At 43.6% G+C, this 20,061-nt stretch overlaps 1 protein-coding gene and 2 pseudogenes across 3 annotated transcripts; 2 read left to right on the plus strand and 1 right to left on the minus strand.

Annotated features, from left to right (window-relative positions):
- Positions 1 to 408: 408 nt before the first annotated feature.
- On the plus strand, positions 409 to 547 carry LOC123056329 (uncharacterized; annotated as a pseudogene).
- A 9,583-nt stretch (positions 548 to 10,130) lies between these two features.
- Positions 10,131 to 12,870, minus strand: LOC123049906 (importin subunit beta-1-like; annotated as a pseudogene).
- A 2,887-nt stretch (positions 12,871 to 15,757) lies between these two features.
- On the plus strand, positions 15,758 to 19,509 carry LOC123054407 (uncharacterized). 3 transcript variants are annotated; one of them, XR_006426165.1, is made up of 4 exons: positions 15,758 to 16,294; positions 16,386 to 16,455; positions 16,607 to 17,569; positions 17,701 to 19,509. XR_006426165.1 is itself a non-coding variant. In XM_044478177.1 (3 exons), exons 1-3 carry the CDS (start codon positions 16,077 to 16,079, stop codon positions 16,676 to 16,678), a joined length of 360 nt encoding a protein of 119 aa, XP_044334112.1. In that variant the 5' UTR covers positions 15,758 to 16,076; the 3' UTR covers positions 16,679 to 19,507. The 3 variants fall into 3 exon arrangements, 1 of the variants encoding a protein (XP_044334112.1); XR_006426166.1 differs by having other exon boundaries at positions 16,607 to 16,785; positions 17,309 to 19,509; XM_044478177.1 differs by having other exon boundaries at positions 16,607 to 19,507.
- The last annotated feature ends 552 nt before the right edge of the window (positions 19,510 to 20,061 follow it).

Genomic DNA, 20,061 nt, shown 5'->3' on the forward strand with positions numbered 1-20,061 from the left:
ACCGCACGAACTACGTGCTATGGTGCACGCAGGTCACAACCCACCTACGGGGCGCCGGTGTTTTCGGCTACGTCGACGGCACTGCGCCGGAGCCGGCCAGACTCCGCGTCACCAAAGACAAGGACGGCAAGGAGACTTCTGCGCCCAATCCTCTCCACTCACTTTGGGTCAGGAAGGACCAACAAGTGCTCGGCTACTTGCTGAGTACTCTCTCCAAGGACGTGCTGGTCATGGTCACCGCGATCACCATGGCGCTCGAGCTATGGGTGGCACTGGCGGGCATGTTCTCGTCGCAATCACTCAGCCACGTCAACAACATCCGAAATGCGCTCATCAACGTGTAGAAGGGCAACCAGTCGGTTCGCCTCCCTGTGCGGCCTCGCTGATGAACTCGCTACCACCGGCAAGCCTATCCAGGATGACGAGTTGATCTCGTAGATCCTCCACGGGCTGGACGTCGACTACCAGCCGCTCGTCTCTACCCTCGACGCCCGCGTCACGCCTGTCACCCTCGACGAGCTCTATGCCATGTTGAGTAACTTAGATCAGTGCATGGCCCAATTCCATGGCTCCTCCGGCTGCTTCAAGTCCTCTGCCAACGCTGCCTCTCGCGGTCGCGGCGGCGGCCCTCGCTCGCATGGATCTCCCCGCAACAAGGGGCGGTCAGGAGGCAACAACAATGGTGTTGGCTCCTCCAACTCCTGCAACGGCCGCTCCATGAACTCCAAACCTCGCCGTGGCGGCGGCTCCAACAGGTCTCGCCCGGACGCGCCCTGCTATCAGATCTATGGCAAGCTCGGACACACGACAAAAGACTGCTGGTACCGCTATGAGGAAGATGATGACTCCTCCCAAGACGACGACAAAGTTGCTGCGGCTGCGGACGGCTCCTACGGTGTTGACACGAACTAGTATTTTGACAGTGGCACCACCAATCACATCACCAACGAGCTCGAGAAGGTCACTATGAAGGAAAAATACCGTGGCAAAGATCAAATCTACACTGCCAACGGTGAAGGTATGAGGATCAATCACGTTGGTCACTCGTTTTTTAGTACCCCTCGTCGTAAAATTCATCTAAAGAAAATTTTGCATGTCCCTAGTGCCGATGAGAATCTTCTTTCTGTTCATAGAGTTGCCATTGACAACCATGTCTTTCTTGAGTTTCATCCTTATTTTTTCTTGATCAAGGATCAGGCAACAAAGAAAATCCTCTATCGAGGTAGATGCGTTCGAGGGCTCTACCCGTTGCTTCCGGAGCGTAGAAGATTTAATAAACAAGCCTATGGTGTTGCCAAACTCTCGTCAACATGGTGGCACGATCGATTAGGACATGCTGCTTTCTCTTTAGTTGAAAAATTACTTAGGAAAAATAAGCTCCCGTATGTTGGTGAGTGTGATCTTGAAACCATTTGTGATTCTTGTCAACGAGCTAAAAGCCATCAATTGCCGTATCCAATATCTACTAGTGTTTCTACAAAACCTTTGCAATTAATCTTCTCCGATGTTTGGGGTCCTGCCCCTAGTTCTGTTGGTAGACACACTTATTATGTGAGCTTCATAGATGACTAAAGTAAATTTTCTTGGATCTGTCTTCTTAAGAAAAGGTCTGATGTCTTTCAAGTTTTCCAAAACTTCCAAGCTCTAGTTGAACGAAAATTCGATAGAAAGATCATTGCAGTACAATCTGATTAGGGGGGAGTACGAAAAATTAAACTCCTTCTTTCAAACCCTTGGCATATCACACCATGTGTCATGCCCACATGCTCATCAACAAAATGGCTCTGCTGAACGCAAGCACAAACATATAGTTGAGGTTGGGTAAGCCCTCCTAGCTGGCGCATCCATGCCCCTCAAGTTTTGGGATGAGGCCTTTCTCACCGCCGTCCATATCATCAACATGCTTCGTAGACGTGTCATTAATAACGAAACTCCACTAGAACGACTCCTCCACACTAAACCCGACTACAAATCTCTTCGAGTCTTCGTGTGTGCATGTTGGCCCAATCTTCGCCCATACAACAAATGCAAGCTTATGTTTCATTCAAAACAGTGTGTTTTTCTAGGATATAGCGCCCAACACAAAGGTGTCAAATGCCTCGATGTCTCCACTGGTTGCGTCTATATCTCCAGGGATGTCGTGTTTGATGAAACAAAGTTTCCCTTTGCTGATCTCCACCCAAATGTCGGCGCCCTTCTTCGTAAGGAAATTCTCCTCCTACCTTCTCATCTCTCCGGCCTTGATCAAGGGGGACTAAACAATGATGATCAACTGTTGACACATCCTCTTACTAATGGCACACTTGAGTTTTGTGATGAAACAGGAGAAAATGACGCAAGTGGTGAAGAAAACGGTGGAAAAAAACGCCTCATTAGGGCGACATTTTATGTGTCGCGAGACGGGAGGCAGATCATCCTCGGGATCCGTTCAGCAGCAGCATATCGGATCTCCCTCGGGATCCGCAGGCGCAGACGCGTCAGGCGCACCAAGACCCTGCTCCGCTCTGCTCACTCCAGGTGTGCCACACGGTCGCCTTCCATCGACCGAGGTGTGTCTCCACCTCCGCGCCAATCCCCGCCTGACATGCGGCCCCTCACGGCTGGCCCGGGCGGTGCACGGTTCGGCGTCCATCCACAGCACTACACGCGGCGTGTCCCGGTCTGCCCGACGGGAGTGGGGCCAAGAGCAGGAGCAGCGCCCAGCGCTGGCGCTGGACCCAGTCGCCCGACACGCGCGATCCGAGGGGGATACGCCATCATGACACGCATGATCCAAGGCTGATCATGGCAATGATGAGCTGCCCTCTCCGTTGGGATCTTCTGCGGATGCTACTGCAGATCCATCGACACCACCTGCCACAGAAGATCCAAACCTTGCAGGTTCGACTGAAGCGGCCAGCGAATCCCTCTCGGGATCGGCAACGGCGACTCCTGTTCAGCCTGCAGGATCCTCTGTGACTACACCGCAAATCACCTCATCACCACGTCGTATAAGACTTCAAAAAGGGGTAATACAACCTGTCAATTACAAGCATATAACCAAATACGGTATGATTTGTTCTACAGGTGAACTTGGTAAACCAAACACACTTGAAGAAGCTCTTGGTGATGAACGGTGGCAGAAAGCAATGAATGAAGAATTTATGGCACTAAAGAAAAATAAGACATGGCATTTAGTTCCTCCACAGCAAGGTAAAAACTTGATTGATTGCAAGTGGGTATTTCGGATTAAATGAAAGTCTTATGGAACTATTGATCGATACAAGGCTAGACTCATTGCAAAAGGTTTCAAACAACGATATGGTATAGACTATGAGGACACATTTAGTCCTGTTGTAAAAGCTGCAACTATTCGCCTTGTCTTGTCTATTGCTATTTCCAGGGGCTGGAGTCTCAGACAGCTAGACGTACAGAATGTGTTCCTTCATGGTGTTCTGGAAGAGAAAGTGTACATGAAACAACCTCCTGGGTTTGAAAGTAAAAGTGCTCCCTCTTACGTGTGCAAACTTGATAAGGCACTATATGGTCTAAAGCAAGCTCCAAGGGCTTGGTATTCTCGTCTCTGTCATAAAATGCAAACACTTGGCTTTATTCCTTCCAAGTCTGACACCTCATTGTTTATTTACAACAAGTCCAACACATGCATATTTGTCCTCATATATGTTGATGATATTATTGTGACAAGTTCATTTGATGAAGCAATCACAGGACTGTTGAAAGACTTGGGGTAGATTTTGCTCTAAAGGACCTTGGAGACTTGCATTATTTTCTTGGAATTGAGGTAAAGAAGCACAAGGATGGACTTCATCCCTCTCAAGAAAAATATGCTACTGACCTAGTCAATAAGGCTGGCCTGCAAGGTTGTAAACCCACACCCACTCCATTCTCCAGCTCCGAAAAGTTATCTCTTACAGAAGGTACACCTCTGAGTCAAGAAGACAACACAAAATACAGAAGTTTGGTAGGAGCACTTCAATACCTTACTCTCACCAGACCTGATATTTCTTTTGCTGTCAACAAAGTATGTCGGTTCCTTCATGCACCCGCTACTGTTCATTTGACTGTTGCAAAACGTATAGTAAGATATGTCAAAAATACTTTGAGTATTGGGCTCAACTTCAGCAGATCATCTTCTACCCTTGCCAGTGCTTTTTCTGACTCTGACTGGGCAGGATGCCTGGATGACAGGCATTCAACTGGTGGCTTTGCAATATTTTTTGGGCCTAACTTGATCTCCTGGTGTGCTATAAAGCAAGCTACAGTCTCCAGGTCAAGTACAGAAGTAGAATATAAAGCACTAGCAAATGCCACAACTGAAATCATATGGGTGCAGTCCATGCTCAAGAAACTTGGCGTGAAAAGTAAGCAAGCTCCATGCCTATGGTGTGACAACCTTGGTGCCACTTATCTGTCTACAAATCCTGTATTTCATGCAAGAACAAAACTATTGAAATAGATTTTCACTTTGTCCGAGAAAGGTTGCTCAAAGACAACTTGACATTCGGTTTGTGCATTCTAGAGATCAAATTGCAGATGGATTCACTAAACCATTGACAACAAGGGGTTTTGGAGATTTTAAGCATAATCTCAACTTGATGAAGTTGTGATTAAGGGAGGGTGTCAAACATGTCATACATGTGTAGCGCACGCACCACCTAGCGTATCTTTCTGTTGGAGTCCAGGATCGGTATAGGTTGGTAGGTTGATAGTAGTATTTTCTCTTTATCTCTATCTCCTTGTAACCAACTCTATCTCTTGTTCTTCAAGTCTCAATCTCCTGTAATCTCTCCAACAACTTATGTATGCGCTGTATCAGGGAGGTGTGCCCCTGCTATATAACACGAACCCGTCGCCTCTAACGAGGTAAGACGTTTCCGCCATCGCACAGTAATCAACACAAAGGATTATTCTGACTAAATTGTACTTTCTTTTAGAGGTCAATGAGCCTAGCCTTCAGTTTGGGTTCTGTTTTCAGAGCTTCAGTTGTATCATGTATCCTGTTTGTTAGGGCTATCTTTATTTTATTGGCCTCACTCAGCACGGTACACATCTTCAATAGCACTGCAAGTACTTATTTGGTTTACTTGGTCGGTGTTTGATGATCCATTTACGAAAAAGGGTTTCCCCTCGCTTTATATTATAAAGCACAACCGCAATACATCCGAGAGACGATACAAACTCACGCCACCAACACACACAACACACACCCAAGGCAAGATACAAAGGTGCCGGGCACCGAAACACCACTCCACCGACCGCCAAACTAACTACGAATATGAAAAGGAGACCGCTTGGAGCCAACAGAGACCTCCATCATGACAAACCACCATGGAGAGGTGAAACGGACAACGACAAAGCCAGGACTCCAGAGTGGTGCCTCCCAGAAGGTAACGACCATAGAGCCGCCACCGCCCGATCCAGAGATCAGGTTTTCACCTGGAGGGAGCCGGAGGGAGAGGGAACGCCGCGACGAAGCCTTCAGGAAGGGAACGACGTCACTGACGCCGCCACCGTCGGCCAGGACATGGCCGGACAGGTGATATACCTCGGCGCTCACCTCCCTCTAACGCACCCTAGCTTTGCCAACCACCCACAACCAAGCCACCCGCGTGGCCATGGCTGCTTGCCCGCACCTGAGACGCATGCTCCACCCAAGAACGCCGCGCCGCCCGCCACCCGACATACGGACCTCCCCAAGAGCAACCAAAGTGACCAGCTTTGGTCCGAGGGGACACCCAAAACCGACGCAACCGCAGCCCCCGTCCCGCCTTGAACTTCCCGGAGCTACCGCCGCACACAAACGGATGGGGAATGGGGAGGAGGGGAGCGGACGGATCCACGACCGGCACACCTCGTGCCGGTGACAGGCAGCCTGAGCGACGACGTCGCCCATCCCTCCCGCCAACCTCCCCACTGACACCCACTGTGCCGCCCCACCGCGGCGGTCGAAGCAGATCCACACAAGGCCACCAACGAAGGTTCGTCCACCGGCAAGGGGACCCCGCAGACCACCACCTACTACCAAGACTGCTCACCGGGAAGTCCAACCACACCGCTCACCGATGTCCAACCACCAGAGCAAGCTGGAATCCGGCCAACACGTCCGCCAAGGCCGTCGCAGCTGCACCACCACCCTACCAGCCACAGGCCGAGGCAAGGGCGGCGCCCGCAGCCCAGGTCATCCTGGACCCGCGGCGCTAGCCAGGTCGGACCTGGAGCAGCCGCCGCTGCCCGGAGCAGCCACCACCGCCGGCCCACCAGCGCGCACCACCAGCCATCCGCGCCCATAGCCACCCGACGAGATCCAGGTCGGGTAGCGACCTAGACCACCGCCGCCAGCGCTGCAGGGACGCCCGCCACCTCCCAGCCGCCCAGCCGCCAGATCTGTCCATCACCGCGACCGGGAACCCGCCGGACCCCGCGCCCCCACGAGCAGCGTCGCCTGCGCCACCGGAATCCCGAACAGGGGAGGGAGGGAGATGCCCCGCCACCGCCCGCGGCGCGCTCCAACGGCGGCGAGGGGGAGGAGGAGCCGAGAGGGGGAGGAGGAGCCGAGAGGGGGAGCTTGGGCTGGCGGCGGATCTAGGGCTCCCGGACGTGCGCGCGGGGCGCGTCGCGGGTGCGGGGGGGGGGGTCCAAGACGCAAGATGGCAAACATGGTTTGATGATCCATTTGGTAGCAACATGTATGGAAATAATCATGGATTGGACAAAAAGGCTGCATTCATTTTCTCCTTCAATAAGATTGAAGTTGTGTTTCAGTGTTGTGTTCTTTTATTTACCTTGAGAAGCATAAGTATGACCCCTGATTTCAACAGGATTCTAAGAACAAATTATGTGGGTTGAAGAAAGATAAGGAGCATGGTTGAGTCTCAGTTGTGTGCATATAAGAGGTTCTTTCTTCTCTTCCTTTTTTTTGCGGGAATATGAAGCCGGCAGGTCATTGCTCAGTAAAAGAATGAACCTCAAGAGTGGAAGTGATGAGGCAGCTAAATGTAAACAAGGCGAAATTGAACACATAGGTAATTTTGGTGTTCCCGTTGCGTTTTCCACTATGTTGGGTTCAATATATAAAAAATCCAAGAAAGTAGCTCATGAATGAAAAATGTTCAGAGTAACTATTGAGAGCTTTTCAAGTGCAGAATTATCTAGAAAAACTACATAGATTGATCATAAGAAATAATTTGATTCTAGGAGTAAAAGGTGTGTATACACAGTATGATATATCTCAACAATTTGTTAATCTTTTTTTTCTATTAAAAGGATTACAACCTTACCTGAACTACAGTGCAGTAGTCTGAGTTAAGCAGTACCTAAATCGATCACATAATGTAACATCACGGTCAATTTAGGAGTTGCTGGCCTCACTATCCATTGAAGATAACTGCGATTAAGCGATGGCTTGCATAGGGAAGAAAAATAATGAAGAAGAGTGGTCTAAATGAGTTTGTCCGGCTATCACTACGATGTTAAATTTTTGTTATTAAGCTGAACTGTATGCTTCAGTAGCTTGACTGTAACAGATCCTAGGGGAAATTTAACATACTAATCACTATTTAGGGAAATATTATGCTTTTTTCTGACACTTCAGCACCATTGATCAAGGTTTTAGTGCAATATTTAGAAACATTGAAAACATTGCTCCTGTTTACCTTCTATTATTAATCGCACAAACAAATTCTAATGTCAATTTACTGGATTACATATCAGGATGTATTTGCTAATGATATGTTGGAGTTTATTAGCAGCATGCCAATATATCCTTTCTCACTCCCTGACTGTCTTGTCCTGTGTGTGTCACAGAATTTTGTTTTAAGGACAACCTTTTGAGGTGTAATACGGATGCGCTGTTTGGTTGGTACATGCCCTACATTAGGTGTTATTTTTTTCCATGGTATTCATTCACTTTAGAAATTATCTGCACCCTATTTGGACAGTGCAGCAACTGCTTTGTCTGCTTTGTTCTGTAGCAGGTAACAGTGCAGAGTCACTTAGTTGCTTATATGAAATGAAACCACCATCAGAATTAGTTCTCATGTTCATTTGAAGATCATGGCTACCGGATTTTATCCATTAGAATTAGCTCTCATATTCATTTTCAAGACCATGGTTACGGATTTTAGCTTTTCTATAGGCGCCTACTGGAATAATGTATTTACCAGGCATTTTTAACTTCTATGTTACTAGGCATGTGAAATATGTTTAAAAATTATTATTTTACCTTGGAAATCGTCAACAGAGCAACCAACTCATGTAGCACTAGAAACTTCGCTATGTTCTACTACATTTTTTGTGGAATAATGTACACTCCGTTAATGGCATGTTTAACTTCTGGGTTACTAGGCATGTGAAATCTGTTTGAAATAATATTTTTTGAAAATATTTTTATCTTGGAAATCTTCAGTGAAGCAAGCAACTTATGTATAGCACTAAAAACTTCGCTTTGTTCTCGTAACACCGTTTGATGCAGGACTTTATTTAGGGGATGGAAGACTTATTTCCTTTGTTGATTGTTGCAGGACTCTGTAAGGTATTCACAATGGCGGAGGTCTTCAGGTGAGCAACCATGATGACGGTTGAAGAAGCCGCCGGTGCTACCAGATTTCAGGTTTCTGCGTGATTTTTGGACTATTTACAAATCTTGAAGCAGATGTTCCACCTCCTGGTTCAGAATTTAACGTTCCTTGTGTTATTCTACCCTGAAACTCAGATTGCGAAGAGTGTGCCTGATGTTCTTTAGTTAAGCTTTTAGTTATGTTAATTATATATAAGTTCATTGGTGATATTTTCATTACAATGCATGGAACTTTTTTGTGTCAGCAATTGTTATGCAGATTTAAACCAGTGAACTAATACGTCATGCTTTGACATTTGCTATGTGGACTTGGGACTTGCACCATTGTGCAGAAATGTCGTGTTCTATGGGTGCTGGAAGGAAGCTGTCGAGATGTATAGTTTGCATTGTGCCAACTCCAATAATGCACACAAATTCTCATCTTCCTCTCAAAGATTTGCAAGTAATATGTCAATTGAACATTGAGTTCGTTATCTAATGCAAAATTAGATACGTGCAAACTTCATAAGAAGTAAAATTAGATACATGCAAACTTTATAAGTGACATATGCTATGTGCACTTCACATCTTGTGAACTTCACAAAAATGCGGGGACGTGTACTTCCTTTTTCAGAAAAAAAATCATAGTTACAGATTTTCATGAGGTTAAAAAAGCTCAAGCAATCAATTGACAATGTTGATATTGGTTATCCAAAATTCACAATCATCCATTTTGCAGTAAGATGTTTCAGTTGTCGATCTTTGTACAATTGACTTCTGTTTTGCCAACTTGACCATCGCAGATCTCAAGCAAGTGAATCAAAGTTACGAAACTGCATATGTGGCTGTTGTATAGTTGAGGCTGTTAAGCAAATCAGCTAGATATACCACATACAATAGAATCATGGGTAATAATCGACCTCCCACACCAGCCAGGTGACTACATTCACTGGTACACCAGTTGCAACGGTTGATCTAGCGAGAGAAAATGCTACCCATGTTGCTTTGGACTACATCCGTACTCTATAACATCATGGACGACCATAATTATCATGCTTTTTAAATCTCTTATAATTATCATGCTTTTTAAGTCACCAAGAGAAATCTACTTTCGGCGCAGAAGTGAGCCCGCACCAAACAATGGCATGCCAGCAGCTAAATGCGAAAATGAATTCATACGGTAGACTAAGATTCTGGCAAACATATGTGACAATATTTTAGACATCATACAGTTGCATGTATCCTCAGTGTCCATAAACTGAAGATCCAATAATCACATGCTGTAAGTCGCATGCAAGAACCGCTTCATCATGGGCTAATGCCACAGGAGGCTACACCAGATGATCTAAGCTAGCAGTGAACTCTAATTAATTATAGGATAAATGAAGTTTACAACAGACAGCCCACAGCCCACACACTTCAGTTCATTCAAAATAATAAAGCAGTCAACCGACACACTTTAGTTGTCTGGACCAAAATAAAGCACAGCTTCCTTTCCTCTAATAATAAATACTCCCTCTGTAAACTAATATAAGAGCATTTAGATCACTATTTTAGTGAGCTAAACGCTCTTACATTAGTTTACAGAGGGAGTATTTGCTTGCTGCACCGATAGAATAAACGCCTCTGACCAAACGCCCACTCTAGGAGGAAGCTGAGACAAGGCATCAACTAGTGCTGTCATGATCCTTTCGTCCCTTGCTGTCACGGTCCTTCTCTCCCTGTCCGTAAAAGTAAAAAAGAAAAATCAATCAGTCAATGAGTATAATCAATGAGTATTGCCAACAAAAGAAACAAGGCATATGTTACCTTCTCTTTCTCTCCTGTTCACTGAATTCAAGTAGAGCCATTCCTACCTTGAATCCAGACTTTGCATCACTTATTCCCCTTATTATGCCATGGTAGGCCTTACATATTGCCTCTCTAACCTTGTTACTATGATCCTCATGAGGATCCTGATCGAGTTGAACAGCCTTTTCCATAACTAAAAGCTTTTCCATAACTGGAGGCAGGTACTTCTCAAACTTTTCACCAAGAGAAAGAGCAATCTGTCCAATGCTTGATAGAATTAGAGGTTGAAGTGTCAATTCTACCATACCTTGATACAGAACTTCCATAATATGATCAAAGCACGGCACAACTTCTTCCTCTTTTCCCTCTTTTCCCAAGACATGGCATATATCACATATAACTTCTAAATAAAGTGGAGAGAGTCGCTTCACACTGAAATATTGTAGCACCATAGGCATGTGTTGTCCAAAATCAGCACCAATGGCATGAGCAAGAGCACCAATGGCAAGGGCTGCTCCATTACGTGCACATGTACTCTCACGGGTTAAGAGAGGGCACAATAACAGCAACAAACATTTAGCAGACCCCTCAAGTGTATCTCCAAGCTTGTGGATTAAGACTTCAACTAGACCACACAGCAAGACCTCAAGTTGGTTCTTCCTCTGAAGAGATGAAATTGCACCATGACCATGAAGCACAGTGTTGAATCTCCTCATGATACGAGACATCAAGCCCATAAGAGCCTCCCAAACTTGTAAGTCCCGGGTGTCACTAACTTTCACAATCTCACCCAATGCTTTATAAGGAGATGCTAGGAAACTAAAAGGGGTCTCCCTAGCCAGATCGGAAGCACGCATGAGAGCATCAATAAGAGGCTTAACAAAAGGTGAAAGCTCACATTAATTTGACTTTGACCTTGACTTTGCATCTTCTCCATAACCTCGTGCAAGAAAATATAGAGCTCCATGCACTTCAATGGACACTTGAGGGACATCACAGCTCCTCTCTATCAAGAGCTCCATGATCCTATCCAGGGACACCACCTCATTTCTCATGATTCTATGTGCACCCACAAGCTCAAACAGCCGCCCAAGAGTCCATGCAGCCCTGCCTCTTACACCTTCCGCCTGATATTCCATCAAGGCAAGCAATAAATCAACTAGAGGAGCAAGCTGCTTGACTGAGGGACCTTCGAGGATAAAACCTAATGGAGACAATGCAGCTATCTTATGTGGCCCATTCATGTTCTCCTCAACAAAATGCATCACAGTGGGGACAACTCCACCCTTCAGAATTCTAGCTGCAAGGCCTAGGCATGTCATGGAAATGACTTGTAAAGTCTCATCTTCCTCTTGTTCCCAATTGTCTTCAAGGTTTACTCCCTTTTGTTCCACATTTTCATCTCCCTCTTCTTCTTGTTCCCCGGTCAGAGAAATGTTTCCATCTCCCTCATCTTCATCTCCCTGTTTCCAAATGTCCATTTGTTCTAAATCCCTCTCTTCTTCATTTAAGTAAGTTTGTAGGAGAAGTGGGACCAATGAATAGAGAGGACCAGTAAAGTAAGATTCATCTTTATCTTCTTTTTCTTCTTCTTCTTCTTCTTCTTCTTCTAGCCAATCAATCTCTTTTTCGCAAATAGTGATCCACAACTTGATACATTGGACTTTAAGTGATTCCACATCTCCATTCAAAGCTTGCGTTGTAATACACATCAGCACTTCTATGTCGGGTTCGAATTTGGTATGACAAGTGGATGCAATTGCAACGAGGTACTCAAATGCTGCCTCTGGGATCTCTGTTCCAGATGTTCTATAAGCCACAGCAAAAACTGCCTCTATAGCACCTCTCCAATCATGGTCTTCAAACTTAGTAAACTCAAAAATGTTGTGTAAAGCTTTAAGGGCTGCCAGAAGGACTTGAGAACCTAGCACCTCGTCGTTCAGTGCACTGATGACACTAGCAATAACATCATCCACTTGATCCCGCTTGACAACGTTAGGGATCTTTGCCTTGAAGATATACTGGAGCACCTCTAGAGTTGCTTGCTTTAGGGAAGAAGATAAACTTGCCATGTTGTCCATTAATTTACCAACAAGGTCCAGCCACTGATTCCGGGGTATCTCCATGCATGCAACCCTCGCAATAACTTCTGCAATAACTTTTGACGAGGGGTGCCTTGAATGAGATGGCCTTGAATCAATTTCTAGTGTCATGAGCAAGTTATTCTTAATCTCTAATCGGATAGATTTATCCACGCTGAGCCATTTTAGACAAAGTAGATCCTTGTGTGCATCCTTGAGTGCAGGATCCTTCGAGTCCAAGGAGTTCTTAAGGGTGATGGCAGCAAGTACCCTAGACTCTTCTGGAATCCCCTCCCTCACGAGCTCAGATGATAAATATAGCAGAAAGTTGGGAAGATCACGATTTTGAAGCCGCTTTAGCATGTCTTCTCCTATTGACCTTATGTTGTTATCTGGGTTGGAAGCATGTGTGAGAGCATCATTCACATCAATTGATTCATCCATATCACCTTTCTTGGGCAAGTCCCCCTAGCAAACATCCAAGATAGAAAAAAAAAACAAATTAACCCCCCAAAGTAAGGTATGTAAGAACCAAATAAATGGATGGAGAACTAATTGCTATGTTACTTGGAACATATAACCATAGTTGGAAGAAGAAATAAAAACTTCATTAGCAGGTGCCTTGAAGTCACAACTAAAATACTACGAGTAAAATAACTAAAATACTAGGACTAAATAACTAAAATAGGAGGGACTAAAATAACTTAAAATACTAGGACTTAAATATTAGTAGGAGAAAATTACAAGAAAACTAGTAATCATAGTCAAACGGAAGAAACTTGAAGAACAAAATTTAGAAGAAAAAAGTCATAGTTAAGTCATATACATCCCAAGACATGAAACAAAGAAAGCACTGAACAAGATAATTCTTAATAGTATAAACTAGAAAAAATAACTAAAAGCATCATTCTTGATAGCTTAAAGATAGATAGTATCCCTTGCTAATAATCATAGTCTACAACAAAAACAAAAAACTAGGAGCAAATTTACAGCAAAGCTTCCAGCACAAAGGGCTATAATACTACCATGAAGTATAGTGTAAATACAAAATGAATCAAGTCATAATTAGTACTACAACACAAAGACAGAGAGAGGACCATCATGCCTTATAGCAAAAATTGATGGATAAATGCCTATATCTATGAAACTTAATACAAAACATATCTTAAAGCAAAAATATATACAAAGTACCAAATGGACTGGGCTAGTTTTAGTTCCAAAGGGTAGTGCATGAACATCCTTTAACTAAGATTAAAAAACTAATAATTCAAACGGGAGCAATATAAGCTAAACCAAAAAATCCTCTAACCACGATTAATCAAGAACTTATAATCGGGGCATATAAGCTACACAGAACTACGAATGAGGGACCTTAAGAGGAACATCAACGCGAGGAGAGAAAAAATAGGTTAACTATACCTAACTATCCCCAGAACCAAAAGAGCACAACCACCTCCCCAAAGCAACAACAAATCAACCTTCCCCAGATTGTTGTCCCTGGTCACTTAGTGTAATATGGGATCATCACTGTCAAAACTTAAGCTTCTTAGAAGACCTGGCCTTGCAATTAGAGATGAGAGTGGTGAGGAGCTAGCCAGGCGGCGATTAGAGTTAAGGATCCAATAGATCTTACCAGCAAAAGGAGGACGCCGGCCGTTTCCAGTCGTGCGCCTCCGCTAGCTCGGGAGTTCGATTGCGGTGTGTCAGTAGCTCAAGAACTGGCGGTGGCGAGCGGATGTCCAAGGGAAGCCCTAAAGAGTTCGAGGCGGCGAGCGGATGTCCAAGGGAAACCTTATAAGTAAATTCTACCGTGTCTCAGTCACGTTCCAAGCCGTTGGATGGATGTTGCTTTAAGATTCGCGAAGCGCTGCCGACTTTCGCTTTCGGCCTGTTTAGGGATGCGCGATGGGCTGGATGCGAGGGAGGGGGTGTACTTTTCTTTTGTCGGCTGGGCTTTTCCGACCGGGCAATCTGTGGGACAGGCTATTGTCATGGATCCCCTAATAAGAGCTCCTACTCCGCGCCTTCAGCGCCAACTAACCAACTGGCTCTTCCCAAAAAAGAAAAGAAAAAAACTAACCAACTGACTCTCGCAGCAGCGCCTTGCTGGGCTGGCCCACGAACGGGTAACACGAGTGGACAAAAAAATCCTAAAAAGGTGGCAACACCGGGATTCGAACTCACGCCTTTGCTTTCTAAACCCGCTTAGCTAGTAGAACCACCTACCACTTTTGGTCGGTAGTGCCTCGACAGTATAATTAAGGACGATATGGGCTGCGTGGTTCCAAAAAAGTGAAAGTTCACAGATTAATAAAAAGTTTGCAATTTTTTTCAAAATAGAAAAGGCTCACGTATTCAAAAAAGTTGACAAATAATGAAAATTGTTCACGAAATTTCAAAAAGATCACTAATTTTAGAAAATTTTGTTAGTTTGAAAACAGTTCACAGATTTGAAAAAGTTCACGCGAAACAAAAAAAGTTCAAGAAAATTGAATAAAGTTCCCTGATTTGAGAAAAAAATTCATGAGTTTGAAAACAATTTCATCAATGTTTTTAAAAAGTTCATCACATTGAAAGAAAGTTCATCATTTTTTTAAAAAGTTCATCAAATATGAAAAAAGTTCATCGAATTTGGAAAAAGTTCATCGATTTTGAAAAAAGTTCATGAATTTTGGAAAAGTTCACCAATTTGGTAAAAACGTACATCGAATTTCAAAAAAAGTTCATCCAATTTAAAAGAAGTTCATCGAATTTAAAAATAAGTTCATCGAATTTATAAAAAAAACCCGCACTAAAGAAAACAAAGAAAGATGAGAAAAAAAGGAAAAAGAAAAGGAATAAAAAAACCCGAACTGTAGAACAAAGTAAGAAGGAGAGAAACGAGCCAAATATTGATTCACGGGCGGGTGCCCCTGGTGGCTATAGACGTGCGCTTGCAACAAGTGGGGCGCGTGTTCGAATCCCCGTTGGCTCACACTTTTTGCGTTTTAAAAGAACAGGAAAAAGCAACGGAACGGGCCAGCCCAATAAGAAACGCCTGCAGGCGCCCGTTGGTGAATCAATAATCTATATCTTGTCAATCTCTCCCTAATCTTTCCTCTTTCCCTATTTTTTTCTTTCCCTAATTAATTATATTATAATTATAATTATAATTATAATATATATATATTATAATAATAAAGCACGGATTGACTTTGTCGGGTTCACTGTCACAATACGCTTTCTTTTCATGTCATAATACGCTTTTACGATTTGTATAGACAAAATCGTAATTCGTAATATAAACGAAGTGGTACTATTCTAACTTGCCCGTAAATTCGTCCGTAACAGTTTTCGTTTGTCCTTCGAATTGTAAAAAGAAATAAACCAGCACGGGCTCTCCTCCTCGATGCCTACAGGCACGGCGCCGCCGCCGCCGCCCCCACGCGCGACCGCACGGCCGATCTTCTTCCCCGACCCCGACCCTTTGCAATTCTGTCTCCTTCCCCTCTCCATCTGCCCAAATCTTCTCCTGCGCCACCCTGAGCCTTCTCGATCTCCAACCTCCTGCAATCTTCAAGCCCGCCGGCACCCAATCCGCCTACAATCTTCAAGCCCGCCAGCACCAAAAGCAACCAGCGGTCGATTTGAGTGACCCCCGCTAGGAATCCATGGGATTTGAGGTGGATTTCCTAGGAGAGCGAGTAGGAAGGGTGATGGTGGGGTTCATGGGGAAGATGAAGAAGCAGAAGGTGATCCACGGCCCGCACGCGACGCCGAGCCACCACGGGCCTCCTCCCCTGCCGCTCGCCGCCATGCCGGGACGGCGTACTGGGCCTTGCCGGAAGCCGAGGACAAGCGAGACAATGGCCATCCACCCTGGGCCAAGGTGTGTGTCTCGCTATACAATTTCCCCGTCTCGATTCTTCCATACGGTGTGGGCTGCCTCGGCGTAGACGGTGACTGGCTCGAGTGCGCAGGACAAGCACAGAGCGACCAGCGGCGATAACTATGCTCGGACAGATGGATCCCGCCGCGGCGGAGTTCGAGGTATGTAATATATCCTTGCTTGATTCATCTTCATGATGCATGCATGCCGTGACATGCATATTGATTATGGGTCGATCTGACTCTTTGTGCCATGCTAATTAAATCATTGATTGTTACATTGTTCTGATATGATTTGCATGGCTGCGTGCAGGAGAACAGTAGCTGTGATGACTCAACAAGATGGAAGTGCGGGACAAGGGATGAGTGCAATCGGCTCAGGTAAACTCCTCCTGTACACCGTCTGGCATCAGTTCCAGTTGCGCCCGAAGCTTTCAATCTCGCTGCTCCACTTAGTTTGCCGAAACACTGTCGACATGTGCTCCATCCAAGGTACGCCATCGTCCAATTCTGTCATCAGTTTTGAACTTTAAACTAATGACTAATGGGTCGGAGTGGCCAGGCCTGAAAGTTCAAGGAAGATTCAGCTTACATCTGAATTCCTTTGTATTGCCTACAATGTTATAGCTTAAATTCTGCTAATAAATTTCTATCAATGATGTTCCAAACAATTTCTTAGAGATGGGTTGTGCACAAGGATGCACATTGTAGATCTGTTAACTTAAGTTTTGAATAATGAGATATGTTCATATGCTTTGCTCACTATTATTCCTAATTTTCTCTGGACATAAAGACTGAAGTTTATTGCTTTTGTTCAGCCGAGTGCTACTTGATCAGTACTTAACCAAGATTGGCAGCCATTATAGCTGGTGTAGAACTCAGATATACACACTGAAATGTTCCGATATGCCAAAATAAACACATTAGAATCTTTTTAATTATATTCCTACTATTTTTTCGAGATTGCTCTGCGGTAGCTAATTTTGATGTTCTGCTATACTACTATTGCATATAGAGAGAGATCAGAGAGGAGAGCAGCAGCCCGCTGCTGCAATTTTGTTCATGCTGCTGCTTGGTTACTACACATCTATACAGAGAACACCGAGAAGGCTGCTGCTTGCTGATTACAATTGCTTCATGATATGTACATATCCTTATGTATGCTGCTGCTATGTACCCTTGATCATGGTGACAAGGAATTGATGCTGCAGCGGTAGGGATCTGGTGGCCATGGAGTGGCAGCCGCTACGTACATACATAACTCCAGCGAGTCATGGTGAGGAGATTTTGATCTTTATATGTTAGATTCAGAGTGGATATACGTTACTACATGTAGGCCCCATACGCCATACGAGTTCCTCCATTTTTTTATGTTAGCTGATGAGCTTTCTTCTCCACTCCACACAGATTGGTCCTGCATGATGCATCCATGGCTTAGGATAAGAAATGACTGTTTCCATCTAACTGTTATTTTTTTTCTAAATCAATTGAGGAGAACATATAACGAAAAAACAAGTTACTCATCCGATTCATTTGCGAAATTCAGTACTTTCTTATACTGCTCTGTTTTAGGAGACGAAATAAAGCGAAAAAGAAATTTCTATGAAGGATCTCTAGGGAGATTTGGCACATGAAGTTAAGGTTTGGTACATTCGATCTCCAAAAGATATGGTGAGACATCTGAATTATGTTTCGTCTTCACAGACTAATTTGACATTTTACCTGGCTATTTTCCCCATTTGTTGCTGTAGCTAATAGTGTTGATATATATCCCATTGTAGTGCATTCATTTGTAAATAAGGATTTTATGACCTTTGTTTGTGTTCCTGTCGTTATCATTAAGTTTGCTTCATGTAATTGTTAGCACTGCAATCAGATATAATATTAAATATTTGTTGCAATCAGATAGTATATTATCCTTCGAGTGATCATAGATGTTCAAAATGATGTTTGTTACCACCATGAGCTGTACTTTGCAATGTAAGGATATATGACATCTGTTTACTGTAGTATATTGCTACCAAAGCCCCTATCTATATCACATTTAAAAAGTATTCTCTCGTGGCTTTGTAAGATTTTCCTTTATGCAAATTAGATTGCTTATTAATAGCATTCATATTTCAAATATTCATTGATATGAATAACCATGTATAGACCACGAAATGTAGTTGATACACACGAGCCATACAACGTTAGATATGATTCTTACCTAAATCCAGGGAATGGCTGTATTAAGTTATTCATGATCCGAAATGTTATCCATGTGAATGTTTATTTTGCAATCTGTTGTAAAGCTAGGAAATTTGTTGGCAATAGTTTTTGTGTCGAGGTTCTTCTGTTTAGATTCTAACTGATATGTAAGGGCATACCGATGAATCAAATATTTAGATGTTTTTTTCTTTTTGAGATTTTGAACTTCAGGGGTGGGGGTGTCTTCAGTCATGCTTATTGGATTAGGATCTAGGACCGTGAGCTATTTTCTAAAAGTCCTGTTGCAACGCACGGGCATGTTTGCTAATTTTTAGAAAAATGCATCGGGTAAATTCATAATTAAAAATTAAGAGCCTTTCGTTGAGTGTCATCAAAGATGCCTTGAACGTCTTTTCCAATCTGAAGCGGGATCCCAAACCTGGGAATAGCACAATTGGCATCGGGCAAATTCAGCGCGTACTCTAGAAACGAGATGACTCTGATGCAGTCTGAATGTTGTCCCCATACTCAAGTATTTTCAGCGCTATACCTCGCAAGTCTATCTTTTGGATACGAAGCTTTGATAAATTGGTTTAAATTATACTTTGCAACTTACATATTTCTCTAACTAAAGGTCTGCATTTTCCCGATGTACCGTACTATACATATCTAAGGTACAAAATGAACTCTTTATAGGTCTCTGTTCTGCCATATGCTCATTTCAAATTTTATGCTAGGTCCACTAATTTTAGCTCAAGGGTGATATGAGCGGTAAGAAACACTTGCAGATGTATGTCTTGTGTATATATATGTGTGTGTGCTCTCGAAGATGAATGCGGTCACAATAATTTAATTTGTTGTTTAGTGCTACAATATCTAAACTCAAGAAAATAGGTAATTATAAGATTTTGTGTATTTTTATTATCTGAGTTAAGTAATAAATATTAACCTTCCTCTAAAGAAGCATGTTGGCTTGCTTTCATAATTAAATGGATTAACTAAATCAGTAATGATGGATTGGACCAATTGTGGGCGATGAATGGATCTATGTATGAAGTTGTGCTGGCTATGCATATGATTCGTATTTGTTAACATTGACACAATTAGTTTGTCCAAAAGAACTATTGTAATTGTACAAAAGTGCCGACTAAGTTTTCTTTAAAAAAATGTCGATCATCACCTTTCGCCTGTAACATGGGCTATTGTGCTAGGTACTTTGAACTGGCTGCCCATTTTTAATGAGTTTAGCTACTAATTTTAAATAGATTCGCTAAATTTCAGTTGATTGAGATTTAGCGTAGTCTCCGTCGCCTTTCCAAGCCATTGGATGCAGGCACACTAAGATCTTCTGATAGGAAACTTTTTCTTCTTTTTATTGTGATATCGAACAGAAAGAGATGTGTGGGTGCAGTTTTGCTCTCTCCAAAGCATGCACGTTTTTGTAGAGAGAGAGCCTGCAATCTACGTGAGAAACTTGTGTCTGGCCAAGTCCAAAAAGTGCAAAAAGAAAAGGAACATAATATAATTTTGCAAACCAGATAGCCAACATTTTCTAAAAAGAAAAACAGCATAGAAAAA

This window comes from Triticum aestivum, chromosome 2D (genome assembly GCF_018294505.1).
Source record: "Triticum aestivum cultivar Chinese Spring chromosome 2D, IWGSC CS RefSeq v2.1, whole genome shotgun sequence".
Classification (NCBI taxonomy): domain Eukaryota; kingdom Viridiplantae; phylum Streptophyta; class Magnoliopsida; order Poales; family Poaceae; genus Triticum; species Triticum aestivum.

Excerpts from the sequence above, each read along its gene's own strand:
- LOC123054407 (XM_044478177.1), top strand. The coding sequence starts at position 16,077 with ATGGGATTTGAGGTGGATTTCCTAGGAGAGCGAGTAGGAAGGGTGATG. Across the intron at positions 16,295-16,385 it reads GCCATCCACCCTGGGCCAAG|GACAAGCACAGAGCGACCAG; the intron begins GTGTGTGTCTCG and ends TCGAGTGCGCAG. Across the intron at positions 16,456-16,606 it reads CCGCCGCGGCGGAGTTCGAG|GAGAACAGTAGCTGTGATGA; the intron begins GTATGTAATATA and ends GGCTGCGTGCAG.